Genomic DNA, 16,363 nt, shown 5'->3' with positions numbered 1-16,363 from the left:
AAAAAGAGAGAAGCAATCCTGCATCTTCTGATCCTCCTTTCTTTCCTATTATTCCCTAATGCACCTCATCTTTAACCAGATTGTAAACCTGTGGACAGAGTTTGCCTTTTCAGAGTTCTACAGAACTGCTTTATAAAATAAAAATAGCAACAGTAAATAATGATGATAACAAAAATGGTAGCGTTATAATGCATCTATAGCTCTTCTGAGAAGTACAGAATCTGAAAATCAACAATAAGTTAGGGAAGAGCCTTGGCTCAGTACATGCTATGAATGCAGAGGTTCAATCCCAGCATCTCCAAGCAGGATTGGTGGTGGGAGGACACTGTCTGAAACCTTGAAGAGCTGCTGCTGGACAATGTAGATCAGACACGGGGAAGCTGAGGCCCTCCAGATACTTCTGGATCCTCTAAACAGCATGGTTATAGGTAAAGGGTAAAGGGGAGCCCTGACCATTAGGTCCAGTCGTGACCGACTCTGGGGTTGCGGCGCTCATCTCGCTTTATTGGCCAAGGGAGCCGGCGTACAGCTTCCGGGTCATGTGGCCAGCATGACTAAGCCACTTCTGGCAAACCAGAGCAGCGCATGGAAACGCCATTTACCTTCCCGCTGGAGTGGTACCTATTTATCTACTTGCACTTTGACATGCTTTCGAACTGCTAGGTTGGCAGGAGCAGGGACCGAGCAACAGGAGCTCACCCCGTCGCAGGGATTTGAACCGCCGACCTTCTGATTGGCAAGTCCTAGGCTCTGTGGTTTAACCCACAGCACCACCCGTGTCCCTAGCATGGTTATAGAAAGCCCCCAAAAGCCACCACTAGTCAGAAGAACCAGTGGTGTGCCTCACAAGCAGTTTCCTATGTTCCTATGTTGCTAGTTGTGTCTTGGGACTCATCACACTTTGAGGGCCTTTACCTTTGAACTTTCCCAATACTTTGTTTCAATTATTCTCGGTTTAGGCTTACAGCTTAGCATTTTCATAGCACCAAGACTGATTGGAACATTAAGTTTACAATGCTATGAACTAATCCTCATTCAGAATGACTGAATACAATGGGACTTGTTTCTGAGTAAACATGCACTCCTGGTGTACAGTATCATGAGACGGTGGCAGAGACATGGCAGCTGCTAACTCAGAACTATGGCTGCTGCACTGCTAGCAGAAGCCTGCCTAGTTACTGAAACTTACTCAGCAGACATACACCTGCATAGTTTTGCTGAAGTAGTAACTAGGGATGTTGGAGAGTGCAGACAAAAATGGAAACAGGAACAGAAATTGCTGATGTTAGCTTATTTGTCCCATGTCTGGAAAGGAAATCAATGCAGTGAATAAGATCTGTATTCATTGTTTTAGTTGCTTTCATTTCGCAAATGATGCATTATTGATTACCTTTCCCCCTAATTTACACTGTGACACCTCTGCATTGAAATGAATGGGGTGGAGTAACGTAATGACAACATCATTATGTACGTTATATAATTATACAAATTACATAATTTCACTACAGCAGATAGCAAGAATAATAACTTAGTTTTTGGAAGAAGATGAGCTGCAGTAGAACAGAGACAGTGCTGTGTGCAAGGAATACAGGGCAGAGTGGAAAATGATGTCTTCTCACAACCTACAGTAAGTAGTAGCCCACATATTTTCAACACAGCCTGGTGGCAACGCAGGTAAGGCTGTCAGGTTCACTGAGGGAGAGACAGCTTCTCTGAAGCATGGCATGTTGGTGAAAGTGATTGTTCAGCTATTATTTGAATAGCTGGGGTGTATGTTCCTCATACAAATTACAAAACACATATGATCCAGCTCATATGGCTACTATAAGCCCTCCACAAGTAGCACGGGCTTTCTACATTATTTCTATTGATCCTGTAGAACAATATAGTTCAGGATGCATTTGTCAAAAAGAACTAGAATCATTGTAAAGGTTAAAATGGACATGCAGTCTAAAGTGTGACAGAAGTCTCATGCATGCACTTCTACTGCATTCCTGAGGCATTTCAGGACAGAGTTCGTGCACTGAAAAACTATTTCCAGCAGACTTGGGGCCAAACTACATAGATCACAAAGATCTGCAAGAAGCAGATCCTTCCTGTTTTCCTTCCTTCCTTCCTTCCTTCCTTCAGCATGGGATTGGGACTCTGTCTGAATCAGGATCCCAGCTCAGTAGTGGTGGGGTAGTTTTTTAACCCTTTGTCCTCCACTCTTGGCTGAATTCACATTAGGTCCCCTGCACCTATATTCTGCAATGCCCCCCAAAATCCTGGTTATATCATGTCCACAACAGGGGTGGGAAAAGCATTCAAGGTCCCTTAACCCCACACACCAAGATCCTGATTAAAGCTTGTGCCCTGGCAATTTGTCAAATAAACAAGCCCACACTGAAAGGAGCAGCTACATGACTAACATCACATGTTTTTGGCCCTGTGGCTGATGGAAGGAGTTTCAGTTCGCATTCCTTACATCAGCTTAAGTCTCGCTGATTTCAGCATGATCAAGTCTGGATACAACCCATTACTTTTGAAGGATTCAGCACATCATTTAAGATCTTTTACATTCACTTTGGATTTGGAAGTTTGGAATGTTAAAGCTGCCAACTGAACATACCTGCTGCTCATTTGGCATCATCAAGGTTTGGGGAAAATTCTAATTGAGATGAATAATAACACATGAAGAATTTGTTCTTCACTATATATTCCTGAATTCTGTGAACTGTAGTTATCAAAAACAAGCACCATAATAGAATGTTTTAAAAGTGCCAGTAACTTTAGAAGTTATACCCTTGACATCGGATATGAATAAATAACCAATATGACAGTTCTTTGAATAACAATAAAATCTTTCCTGTTTCATCTGATATGCTATTTATATTCCTCTGTGAAATAATTTCAGAGAGGGAAATGTGAGCAAAATATGATAATATATATGATATAATAATATTTCTCAGTTGATAAGCTGCGCATAGTGGGGTTTTTTTGGTTTTTAAGAAAATCACAATTGTACTTTGGATGTAAGATGTAAAGGTTTTCAAATCACAAAGAACTGCAATACAAAGTTGGTGCGCTAAGAGTATGCTCAATGACTGCTTAGCATAGCCTTTACAGCCCAGTCCAGTTTTGTTTATATCCACCCCAATTTATTGACCCACCCATTTATTGAGCACCCATCCATTTTATTAGAACACCCACCTATTTTATTAGAGCACCTACTTACTAACCTAGTTAAATCCTCAAAGTGCTGTCTGGATTGCCTCCTGCTGCACAGTATGAAAATACCATTGGTCTGGAATTGTGACAGCAGATTCACAAGAACATAAGGATCACCTGGCATAATTAGACCAAATCCAATTTAATCTAGCGTCCTGGGTCAAATCCAACTTAGTTATACCCAGAGTAGGCCTATGGAAATCAGTGGATGAGACTAACTTCAATAGGTCTATTCAGGGTCCAAACTGGATGTCATAAAGGTACATGCAAGATCAAATCTCTCGACTCTTCTCTATAGGTTAAAAGCAGCCATAGGGATGTAGGGCTAAATGGGATTGGGTCCAGAGCATGGGGTATATGTGTGTGTGTTAATACTCTGTGTCCTTTTTCAATCAAAATAATGTCCCCCAAAACTGCTCTTTGTCCTGCAGATGGAAACAGGTATTCTATATTAAAATTGGGGGGGGGGTGTAGTGACGTGGCAGTGCACCTCTGAAAGTGTGGGCATTTATAACACCCCCCCCCAACACACACACTCCACACCACGCCATGCCACGGCACACCGTGCTTTGGTAGAACTGTATGTATGGCTGTATCAAGATTATTTGCATGGTCCTGATGCACAGAATATAGAGGGGTGGAGGAAGATACAAATGAACTGAAGGAACAGAAAGCTGTAACAAACTGTGTAAGCTCCAGTTCTGGAACAAATTCTGGAACTTCACCAAGTTAAACTGGAATTCAGGAAAATAAGAACACAGGAAGAAACTGGAAGAAACAATAACAGGGACGGGGAACCTGTGCTCTGTCCCTGCCCAAATGATGTTGGACTACAGCCCCCATCATCCATTACCTCTAGCCATGCTGACAGGGGCTGATTGGAGTTGGAGTCCAACAACATCCATAGGGCTACATGTTTCCCAGTCCTTTCATAAAGGAATGGAATGCTGCATGGGAGCTGACTTGGGCCCCAGGTTATGGGTGCCCAGTGCGTGTGACGTCATGGCATCATGAAATCATGTGCAACCTCTGGTCTTGGGTTCAGAGGTGTCAGAAGGCTTCGGACAGCATCTCCAAGGCCTTGCGAGACCTCAGAGGTTGTGTGGGGGCCCTGAGGTGTGGGTGCTGAACACCCACAACAATTTTTGTGTGTGCGTTCAGGCACCCAGAGCCCCCTATAGTTGGTGCCCCTGGAACGGTGGAAACCTTATTCATCTCATCACTACTGATAAAGTGGATACAGTATAGACAACATAGTGAAAGAGTTACTCTACCTCACAAGACAAGCCAAAATAACCCAAAGGGCACTCGCATTTCTCAATAAGTTGTGCACGAGGTGTCCTTCCCGACACATTTCCTTCCTCTGCAACTTCCATGGAGATCTCAGAAATTCTGGCAGAAGGGTGGAGAAAAAATTAAAACTAGCTAATGAATCTCTTCAGCATTGATTTGGCTTTAGTTGATACACAACATTGAATATAGCTACTTTTTCCTCAGCCTCTTGGCATCATTCATATAAGAAAAAAACACCACACATTTATTTTTGTCTGTCTCAAAGGAAGATCAAAGCTAGCACCATTTTTAACATCGTTTATAGCCACGATTAGTCTGCACCAAGGGAACTAATGTAAAGTATACTTGTGCATTCGCCTTCAGTGTTGTTTTGTTTTAATTTTAGAGCCAAAATAACAAGAACTCGGCAAACAAAATGAAACTTTCAGGATGTGCAACACACTTCAAAGACACTGCCGACTTGCCTTTCCAAGACTGTTTTTAAGATCTGCAGCCAGAATCTAGTATTTTGTCAGAATATCATGAAGAAACTCAAACAGATGCTCCAACGCACTTATCATGCCATGTAAGGTTTTTCCCCCTATTTTTTTTTTTTAGAGACAGCAAACACATTGCTGAGTCTTCTCCACCTCACCTCATTAGATTATACCTTCCTTATGAAGGATGCTGCTGTGCATGTATGTGTGGTGCACACACAAGCACACACACACACACACGTACATGTGTATGTATGAGTATGAATGGGTTTAAAGCAGGAGTGGGGAGGCAGTGGGGCAGAAGAGAAGTGGTGGATGTTTATACTACAGGGAACACTTTGGAAGGGAGTAAGTCATAGAAAGATAAGAAAATAAATGGGGGGGGGGAGGTTCCTACACATTCAGTGCCTGACTGGTGACTTACCTAGCAATTTCTGTACTTTTGTTACAAAGAACGTTGCCATTTTGGAACCAGTAGAATTGGTCCATGTGCCATAAAAACAGAGTGCTGAGAAACAGAAGCAGCTAAAACAGAAAGCAGCTAACTACATACTTGAGTTCCAAAGCAAAAACAAATCACCTGTGGCATGTTAGAAAGCTCATGGCAAGTGAGGGCTGGCTGTTGCCTGGAGTCCACTTAAAGGATTTTTAACACAGATAACCAGTTTATATTAGAAATTCTGAAAAAAAAGACTAAAATGGAGCAAACAGTTCCAGTTCAAGTAAATAGAGTGTCCTTGTCCACTTTTCTTGAAAAAGGAAAACAGCCACATAATGGAAGAAATGTTTCAATTTTGAGCAGTAAATCTGAATCTGGGAACAACCAAATTAACACAGCAGGAGAAAAAATGTTTGGCTTTAGGTTTTTTAATGGCAGCCTCTGAATCACTTGCTGTAATAGCATCACTTTCATGCAGAAACATGATTAGGGTTGTGGCTAAATTACATAGCTAATATAGAGTTACCACTGGAATTAAGCTATTTTTACACTTGAACCTACTGTCAGTGTAAGGTCTCTCTGTATTATTTTGCTGCAATATCTCGGTGATCTGCAGTGTTGCATTTGCAAATATGTCAGACAACTCCCCCTTTTAAAATATGTGCCAGAATTAAGGAATCAGTTCCCAAAGACTCAAAGGAAAAGTCTGACTTCATTGAAGCTAATAATGGCCCTCTTAGCTGCCCCAATTCTCCTTGCCCCTGGTATGCCCTGTACCCTTTGCAGTTTGGAATCACAGGTACATAGTGCCGCTGGATCTGCAAACTTCTTAATGCACTGCTAAACTACCAGCCTTCTGGTAGGGGCAAGAAGAGGCAAGAAAATAGAGAGCACTTGCTTTGCATTGGGATGGAGTTTGTCAAGGGTGAGGAAGATGCAGTGAATTTTTCCCCATTCTATAACTGTGATTCGTCCCCTTCCCCCATGTTTCAGAGCAATACTTTGGACCACTTTTTCTTACGCCTTACCCTCAGAAAAGAATTGTCCAAAATGATTAAATTAAAGATTGTGTTGGCAAAAAGTAGTGAACAATTGTTTACTCTTTAATACACTTTGAAAAACTAAATGGCATTGTGAATAATCAGCAAGGTGCATTACGCAGCCCCTGCCCCCAACAAAAGGATTGTTTTGGTAATAGAATCATTTCAATAAAAATACCAAATTTACAAGAGATAGGAGTACCAGTGTTCCATAAAGGTAGGGTATTCAAGTCACCTAAGGGCAACTTGCATCATTATTTCACATTGAGTTGGTTCCTATGATCAATAGCTAGAGAACAACTGCTCAAGCAAGCAAGCAACTCATGTGAGCAGCAAACTCCAGTAACATTACGGCTCCTCTTCTATGAACTGGAAAATGTGTGTGGGCAGTGAGTCGGTGGCTGATCTGCAGAACTCAGTCATTTGTTAAAATTTAGAGCAACTGGGAAACTGACATGTTCTGCAGTGCAGTTTATTATGATGCACACTCACACAGACACTCATAGTGCTCAGTTGGGTTTACGTCAAGATGAGCATCATGCCTTGGCTTAGCCCTGGGATAGTTGAAGCTGGGATTTAGTTCAAGGGCAGATAAATGAAGATCAGAAAGGAAACAGACATGATCATAGATAGGCATGTAGTCAGACACTGGATTAGGCAGGGAAGGATCAAAGGTCCCAGGGTCAATAAGACATGGTTATAGGTGTGGGGTGGTGGCGGTAGTACTAGATATGGCAGATGGGAAGAAAGAAAGAAACACAGAGGCAAGTGCAAAATCATAACAGGGCAGAACATTGAGTTCCAAGGCAGCAATAAAGGGTCCAGAAGCAGATGCAAAGCAGAAATCAGGGGAAGCTAACAAAGCGTAGTCACAGTAAACAAATATGACTCCAACCGATAAGCTGGCTTCAATAGGCTTGGTTACTGATTGGTGTGGGGAGTCAGTTGATTCTCTTCAAGCTGGAAGGTCATGTGATTCTTTTCAGGCAACCTACTGGGCGCCTTTCCCCCTAAAACAGGCAAAGGAGAAGCCTAGCCTGCCTGGCTTCCTGAGGATCCAGAGACTACAGGTGCTGCACTCGCTGATTTGAATTCCCAGCCTTGGGGTTTTAGAGAAAGTGTGTGGAGAATTGCAGCCAAAGTGGTCGCAATAAATTGACTTTGTAATGTGAACAATTCTTTCAATCTTCCTAACTAGTCTATCCCTGGACTAATGAAGGCTAGCCATTGGATTTCATGGCTGAGTGAGGAGTTGAAAATGGGCACCTGCAGCTTAAAACTGACACACTATTACACCATACTGGCCTTGAGACATCCATGTTGCCTAATAGTGACCCCCTGAAGGGATTTGGTCCCACTACTCAAAATGTAACCGTCTTCTACTTTCTGCAATTAGTTACTGACTGGCAACAATTTAGTTAGCAGATTTAAAGGGGGTTGTCGTGTACCCTCATTCTCTTGGATTCTCTTTTACTGAATATAGTTGCTGTCAGTGATTAATTTAAAGGATGAGAGGTTCTGCCATTTAAGCCATATGGAGATTTATATAAAAAAAGTAGTTTATTGGCCTAGTCCAACACAGGTTCTCTTCAGCCTACTGACACCAGTGGTGCAAGTTGGAGATAATACTGTGTGAGACTGTACATTAGAAGAGACTAGCTTAATCAGGCCAAATGGAAGCTGGACCTGAGGGCAACAACTGGCGGCTTGTGCCTTTCCTGTGAAAATGAATCCCCTCTGAAAATTACCTGGAGATTGATAACAGATGCAGAGGTTATAAATATTGATTGCATCATGCAAAATGATTACCTGCTTTGCCTCATGAAGCTGCCATGGGTAGCCTTAATGAGTATGTAATGAATGTTGTACAAAACATCCATGAAGTCCTCACGGGTCACAGTCCTACTGACCCTTGGGTCGTCACTGTGATATTTCCACTCATGCTGAAAGGGAAACAACATCAACGCCTCAAATGATTTAACTGTTTCCAAAGTGCCAGTGACACAGCTTCTTGAACAGGTTGGATTGAAAAATTACCTCTGTCATTTCTATCTCATGTCTTGTCAATTGACCGTTCAGAGGAGCAGCTACGTGCCTGACAATAATCCTCGTATGGGTGGGAAGCCCACCTCTGATTATAACCTGTGGGTTGTAGGTTGCAAAGCCAGTCTCTTCTCGTGCTTCAAAGAAGATTGCATATTTCAGCTTTCCCCCATAAGCTGTCAACTAACAAAGAAAATAAAACCCATATAAACATTGACTGGAAACCAACACCATATGCAGTTATTATTATTATTTTAAAAAATCAGAAGAACATACATATTAAAATAATGATCTTTTTTTCAATGAGACTAAAGTTCTGAAAGCATTATTTTGTGGATCTAAACATTATGTAGCTGTAGGTGAATGTATTTTTCCAATATGTTTAAAATATGTTTTTGAGCTCTTCAGTTAGCAAAAACCTAATCAGTTCACTTCTGTGTTGTGTACTCCACATTACAGACCCACAAAATGACTTAAGATGAACCTATGAAGCCCAATTCCCCATGTCCATTTTAGGAAACAGTCTCAGCCATTTTTGTATGGTGACGTGAAAAACAAATTTCTTGTTTTTCACAACACTCTTATTTTTCCTGTAACAGGCTAACAAGTCAATCCCTCTAGAATTTGAAATGAAACAAAGCAAAATGCAGCAGCCTACATCAAGATAACCTAAAGCACATTCCAACATGGTGGCTGTTGTGGGAGCTTTTTTTACTACACCTCCCAAGTGCACCGCTCTGTATCTCAGTATAGCTGGAGGGTTAGGGTCAGCTAGAAAGAGACTGTGTTTCTTTCTGGATAATCCCAAATTGATCAAGGTCAGCTATAGCTATAGGCTATGAACAGAATTTTGTACTTAAGAGTATTGTATTGTAATGATTTCCTCAGTACTCAGATGGCTGTGCCTCAGCATTCCCTGAACTGCAAATGTTATTAAAGAGTGTTTTTCCAGTATTCCAACAGAGCTTGTCTCTATCTGGGATGAGAAGAGCAAATAAGGAAAGTTCTGCCAGTTTTATTTTATTTAATAAATGCAATATATACTAACTTAGTTGAGAGTTGTTTTTCTGTATAAACAATAAAATCATGTTCAGAAAGATTCATTTGGCTATTTGGGGGTGGGAACCCAATGGTTTTTCATGAAGATTTAAAAAAAAACTTTTGCAAATCTTAGGGTTCTCCCAATACTGCCTATTTAGCTACAAAAGGACCAGCAGGTAAACAATTGTGACTGTTATATGATAAATTCAGTTCATCTTACCCTTCCTAGGGAAACAAAATGTAAAATCTGCAAAATATCAGCTCCAATAAGAATTCATTCCCTTTACCTTCCGTCCTTCAAACTGTTTTGGAAGTCTCCAGTAAAACGGTTCTGAGCGTAACTCTTGAGTGACCAAGTCGATATTTGCAATTGTCTCTGGGTATTGGTATATAATCCCTTGGACAGTTTGCTGCTTGACATTTTCATCAACAAGAGGAAGAATGACTTGATCTGGTTTCAGAGTCAACTATAGTAATTAAAAGATTAGATAAATGTAAGATTTTCTTCTTCTTTCTGGACAAACAATATTAATTTGTGAATTATCTGAAGATTTAAATATTTTATCAAAAAAGCAAGATAACAATAAAATATACACTGGACTATGCATAGTAAAACATTGAATAGTACATACTCAGAGACATCCTACAGACCATCTTGGCTGCGAGTCCTGGAAGACCTGCTCCTTGCCTTGCAGGCCTTTCCCCACCTGGCCTGGGAGGACAGGACCCTGATTGACTCCAGCTGCAGAAGCTGAGGCAGCTGATCATACTCTTGGGCTGGGTTATTGTTGTGGGGCTAGGTTGTTGCAAGAAGGCGTTGCTGCAGTTGACTTTTTGTATCTGTATTTTAGATCTTGTTGTGATTTACGTGGAAATTGTTAATTTGGTTGTGCATGTTTTAATATTTAATTTATTGTTTATGACTACTTTTGTTATGTTATAGTTATGTATTTTTTCATGTTATTAGCTGCCTTGAGCATGGATAGAAATGTGAAAATATGTATGTATGTATTAAAATACTTAATAGCATTCACCTTTGTATCATTCAGGCAAAAGTGAATTAAACATAACAAACTTTGCATAGTGCTCTATGGTTTGTTTACTATCTCTGCACCAGATGTATTGTGTAAGTTTAGCAACTGTTGCTGTTTTCCATACTTCAGGGCACAATCCTATTAAACAACGTAAAGGGCTATCAGATTTAGGACAAGCCCTGGGAGAATGGCAAATATGACACCATCACAAAAGAGGCAGAAGTACAGAGCCATTGGAACAACGAAATCAAGTAAAGTCATGGTTGGGATTTGGGTAGCACAGGGAAGAAGCATGCTTACACTAAATCCTATAATGTGGTTGTCAAGGGCAGAGGGATAGTCAGTCTATGCAGGAGCCAGACTCCTTTTGTATTTTCTGCTTGACTGTATTTCTCCTTCCCTACTAGGCTGAGCACTGGCTAAAGTGGATATTCCACTTGATGTTTTGAATCTTTGTTCCTGGAGAAATATGAATGTAGGATTGCTCTGACTGATGGAGATGCACAGGCCAGAGAAAATGCCTGGGTTGGATGAATGTAGTTATTAGATCTCATTTAGCCTGTATATAACTTAAGAGAGTCTCAGGTTTCACATCAAAAATCTATTGCTTGTGCAAGACCTCATGTGACATTTCTTAGTTTGCCATCTCATCTTGAGTGTTTTAATTTTGAAAAAGTTTTTAAAAATAAAAATAAAACAAGTAGGTTTTTTGAAAACAGCAAAAACATGCCAGACAAACTTACAGAAATCAAAGAAATCTGAAAGAACATCACAATAATTAATTTCTCACATACAAAGAGAAATTGTGTAGAATACTAAACAAGTACGAGGGGAGAATCTGAAACTACACAGAATTGCACTGATGCTAAAGATGCAGATATGGCAATTAAATTAAGAAAAGAAAACCATCCTTGAAAACATCAGTCTCTTTGTGGAACTTCACAAAATTCCTGTCTAGCAAAGAAGAAGAGATGAGGCCCTGAACTGACATTATTATTTTTCTACTGTATCTGTAGCAGTATGACAGCACATTTCTTTGAAGTGCTAATGCCAAAATGAAGTGTCTGATTTCACTCTGGAGGTGTTCCCAGCTCTCATGCATTAGACATGCTAATCAGCAAGAAACTGGTTAATGCACAAAGTATTTGAAATGTACGCCTCAGTGTCATGGTACCGGTGTATAAGAGGGTTTTGCCAGTTGCACTCAATCTGTTCTAAAATAGATGGGAAGAGTTACAAGTTTTTAATGTTCAGAAAGAAAGAGACTGCAGTGTGAAGCTGCAAGCCTCATTTGATATGAGAATTCAAAGAGGGATAATTGATCATTAGGGAAATATTAAATCAGTATTTTAAATCAGGTGCACCTGCACCTTCCAAAGGGAGTGGTTGCAGGAGAGGGGATGCTATGATTAACTTAGGCTTCAGTCCTATGCCTATTTACCTAGGAGTAAGCCCCACCTCTGCTACAATGCAATCCTATGCATGTTTACTCATCTCTGCTCAATACACTTGGACTTACTTCAAAGTCAACATGCATAGGTTTGCTTTGTCTATATTTAATGTTTACTGACTCTGTTTTATTCTCCTCCCAGGCCACAATCGATAAATGAAATTGGACCATACCTGACTATAAAAGGTCTCCCTTTCAAGGAATGCATAATTCCCTATCAAAGGTATCTCCGTTCAAGGAATGGCAGAAGGCCAGTTGATAAATATATGTACTGTATTTCACTTTATTTTTCATCACTTGATTAGTCAACAAATGGTGTCTTGTGGCTAAATGTGTGAACAAACCCCAATTAACAGAATAGGATGACATTTGTGGAAGTGATATGTGAAAGTTCTGTATCTGGTGTTTGATCTGTAATGGCTCATTCATGTGCAAACCAACAGTTAATGGTGCAGTCTTCAGTTGATGCGTGAACCAGCTTGGACTCTTCAACAACTTGTCACACACAGCACAGTACTGACCTTTTTTGGGGGTCTCCCCCTCTAGTACTCAGTCTATTTGAAAATCTTGATGTGAGTTCTATGAAAGGTTCTGATCAGTACAGAAGCAAGATGGAACATGAATTTTAAAAGCTTAATTTCCATATAGTGCAAAGGTAACGGTATAATAAGTGTCCCAAATCTTTCCCTACAGATTTTGCATTCCATGTACAGTCAAGAAAAATGTGGATAAAGCCATTAAGCTACCGAAGTTGCATCATCTATGATTTTATGTTTCTGGAATTCCACTGTCCCTCTTTCTTCCATCGCCTTTTAAAAGCAAAACTGTAGCGTGGGAAGGGGCAAAGCAGGGAAAGGTGATCCCCCAAATATATTTCTTTATCTCCATGTCTGACAAAGAAGGTATGCTTCACATGGCTCCTCAGTTTCTCAGGCTAAAAGTAGAAATTGCCTGTTTCTGAATCTTAATATTTGACAATTAGTGAACTATTTTGAATGATTGCATGGATATTTTTTTACCTTTATCAACAACAAAAGTCTTAAAAGGTGGATTTTTACTGCAGCTGGCAAGGGTAAGCTAACACATAACCCCCTCTCTGCTAGCCTTTGTCAGTAGGAAGAGAATCTCCAGCTGAGAGACAGGACCACTGCCACACTAGAGGTTCCAGCTTCACCCAACATGGTACCTGTTAAGTTGTGGGTGAACATATCAGACGACACAGCGATTCTTCAAACAGCTCTTCTTTATTCAGAGGCCACAACAGAACTGAACTGAAGGGCTCAGTCAGCCTGCTTATATAGAGCTCCAGTACAACGTTACTGTAGCAACTTTCTAAAACTATCCAATCACTGAACATCACTTTCGATCCTTCATTTGCATAACTATCTACAGTATCCCTCCAATCACTGAACGTCACTTTTGATCCTTCATTTGCATAACTATCTACAGTATCCCCCTGCTGGCCCAGGGTGAGAACTTCAGTACATAACAGTACCACTGGCAGTTTTCCTTCCAGCAGAAAGGACCAACGCAGATATGTTGTTTGAAAAGCCACATGATAGTGTGGTACCCAGGAATTGACACAATGTTCTAAATGATGTTTAAACAGTGCAGCATTATAATTTCTGATAGTCAGACATACTGAATCAGTGCATCTGACATCTGTAAACCACATGGGGATTATGCTAATCCACATGTTGATATCTTCTGGTCCATAGGATCAATGTAGGTGGACAGCAGAACTGGGGGGGGGGGGGGGACAGCAACAATAGCACCAAACTGTACACTATTTGTTCTCTCTTTTCTCCCATCTTTTCACTAAGTGCTACAGTGAGTGGGGAAGTGCCTTTGTTTTGGATACATTGGTTCAGTGATGACAATTTAATGCTCTTTTTTTGAAGTCACAGAATCACACTGTTGATTGACATGCGTTATGAGACAGTGCCCCAAAATCCTTCTAAGTAGCCAATTATTCCCTTCTTGTGCAAATTATACATTTTGTCAAAGCACTGGCAAATATTTCTTAATACTGAAATCAGCCTTAAAAGCAGAAGAAACTTGCCGGTTCCTAAGACAGGAAATCTTTCTACATTTTTATCACAAGGGACATCCCACTGAAGAAGGTATGTCAACACCTAAAGTACTAGAAGGGGTTTTCAAAATTATTTGGCAGTGCTGGCTGCAGCTGATGGGAGTTGCAGCCCAAAATATTTGCAGGGCAAGAAGTTGGGGGAGGCTGGTAGAAAATGTTATATTCAAGGACACAAACAAGACAAAATGTATAATATATACAAGTGCCAGAAGATAATAACTGGCTAGGTGATAGCATTACTTAGAAATTTGGCACCCGATGCAAGCCCTGCTGAGATTTGTTCCACTTTGAGCTCCCGGGTGCAAACCCTGCTTCCTTTGCAAACACAGCCTGACTTTTAAAACACACGATCAAACGATGCCTAAAGAGAAACAGTGCTTCTTTCTGTAGGATTTGCAGCTACCACTCTACCACTGACAGCCATCCATCTCCAAGGTAGTGGTGGAGCTGAAACTAAGTACAAGATAGGATGCCATACCATATCAATATTGCTTAAAGAACATGTCTGCTAAAGGTAAGTTTCTTACTTGTTTTAATTTCCTGATATTTTGGAGCTTAAGTGGACATGGAAAACCCTGGAACTTATTAAACTGCAAGGTTCCCCCCCCCCCCATTAATGGAATATATTAGCAATCCATTATTCTGGGTAGAAATGAAAACCTCTGATTTTCCTCAGAGCTTTGCATTTGAAAAACAAAGCTCTGAAGTGCTACGTTTTCTCATGGAACCATTTCCCTTGGTTGATTACATCACCTTTCTTCAGGGTTTTAATAGCTTTGCTCTGAGGCCTGACACCTACTGTGAATGTTTTGACCCTGATTGCCTACTGGAACATGGCCTTCTACCCATTTCTCATAAGTGCACAATGAAAAACACTGCTTAAATGTTTTCCTACACTTTCTAGTTCCATCTCTGTCTTGGACTAAAAGACACCAGCAGGAAACAACATTATTGCATTACATGGCTCAGCAGCGCCTTACTCACCCACATGCGGACCAGCCCCTTTGCTTCGCTGCACTGTGATGTCAAGCCAAAACAGTAGCAGCTGCTGCAGCCAAGTGGGTTTCTGGCAGAGAGTCCAAACCTGCCAGGTTTGCACCTGTCACAGTAGACACCCTCCACATTAACCTATTGTAGAAAGAGGGAAACACTTTAGAGACAACAGCTCATTTTCACACATCAAAACACTCACACACTGTGTGGGTCTTACAGCAAGTAGTTATCACAGTTAGATTCTTTAAGATATATATTGACTTGGACAAACGGTAGTATGACGACCTGGAGATAAACACGCTGACGTCTGCAGAATACATTGCAATTGTACAAAACTTCAGAAACTTACTTGCCTGCTATCCTGTATTTAAACATGCATCACTGGGAAGCATGAGAACTGAGTTCTAGATCATAATGGTTCAGCTCCAGAACAAGTTAATATCCAGCAAGGCTCATCACAGGGATACACAGATCTGGTTCATGCTGTCAATTGCAGCTCAGTGCAAAACACCCAAATGTGCAAGTTTCCAGACAGGAGATTGTAGGCACCACACTCATCTCCTGGTTCTACTGCTACTAAGCCATGGTTTGCCTTAGCATGTCATCTGGTCGCAGGCTGGTGGCTTGTCTCACTTCAGACAAACCATGAGCTACAACCAATGTGCTGCTTCCAGGTAGGCATAACAACGCAAGTATTTTGCCTTCAAACTCTGCTTGTGGGCTTTTCAGAAATATATAGTTGGGTACAGTGGCAAATAGGATTCTAGACTAGATGGACTTTTGGTTTGATCAAGCAGGGCTGCTCTTATGTTCTTCTTTAACTGTTTTTACACATCATTTAACCATATAAATAAATAGGGCAACGTAATGATCATTTAAAATGGGGTAGTTACATTAAAGCCAATGAGGCTAAAAGTAAACAAACAGTCAATGAATTGTGCCTTAAGAATGAGAAACAATTGTGCATATATTCCGGCAGTGTTTTAACACAGGCTGACCATGTTGAAGAAAAGTATTAAAGTATTAAAGTTTTCCACAATCCATGAGAAATTGTTCTGGCAAATGTGTGTGTGTGCATGCGCACGTATGCATGCATGCACAATTCATTTTAGTGGGTATGATGTTAATTCTATACATTGTTGATTAAAAGTGCAAACCTCAGGGCACCATATACAAGTCAATTAAGACAATGAACTTGGATTTAAGATGATTTTGCAGCCTATTGATCCAGTGCAAGTCAAGATGCTATCAT

The 16,363-nt window shown here is 40.7% G+C and overlaps 1 protein-coding gene across 10 annotated transcripts in view; it reads right to left on the bottom strand.

The window, feature by feature from the left end:
- LAMA2 (laminin subunit alpha 2) overlaps positions 1-16,363 on the bottom strand; it is a 453,343-nt gene that overhangs the window by 101,759 nt on the left and 335,221 nt on the right. For all 10 annotated transcript variants that reach the window (XM_083731000.1, XM_083731002.1, XM_083731004.1 and 7 more), the window contains 5 exons: positions 15,103-15,246; positions 9,830-10,009; positions 8,496-8,684; positions 8,268-8,401; positions 4,485-4,602 (listed from right to left, as the gene is read on the bottom strand). In XM_083731000.1, coding sequence (XP_083587126.1) covers positions 4,485-4,602; positions 8,268-8,401; positions 8,496-8,684; positions 9,830-10,009; positions 15,103-15,246 — 765 coding nt within the window. The remainder of the gene's footprint in view (positions 1-4,484; positions 4,603-8,267; positions 8,402-8,495; positions 8,685-9,829; positions 10,010-15,102; positions 15,247-16,363) is intronic.

This window comes from Podarcis gaigeae (genome assembly GCF_964106915.1).
Source record: "Podarcis gaigeae genome assembly, chromosome: 3".
Taxonomy (NCBI): domain Eukaryota; kingdom Metazoa; phylum Chordata; class Lepidosauria; order Squamata; family Lacertidae; genus Podarcis; species Podarcis gaigeae.
Note: the sequence above shows the minus strand (reverse complement) of the source record. Positions and strands in the feature narration are given on the sequence as shown.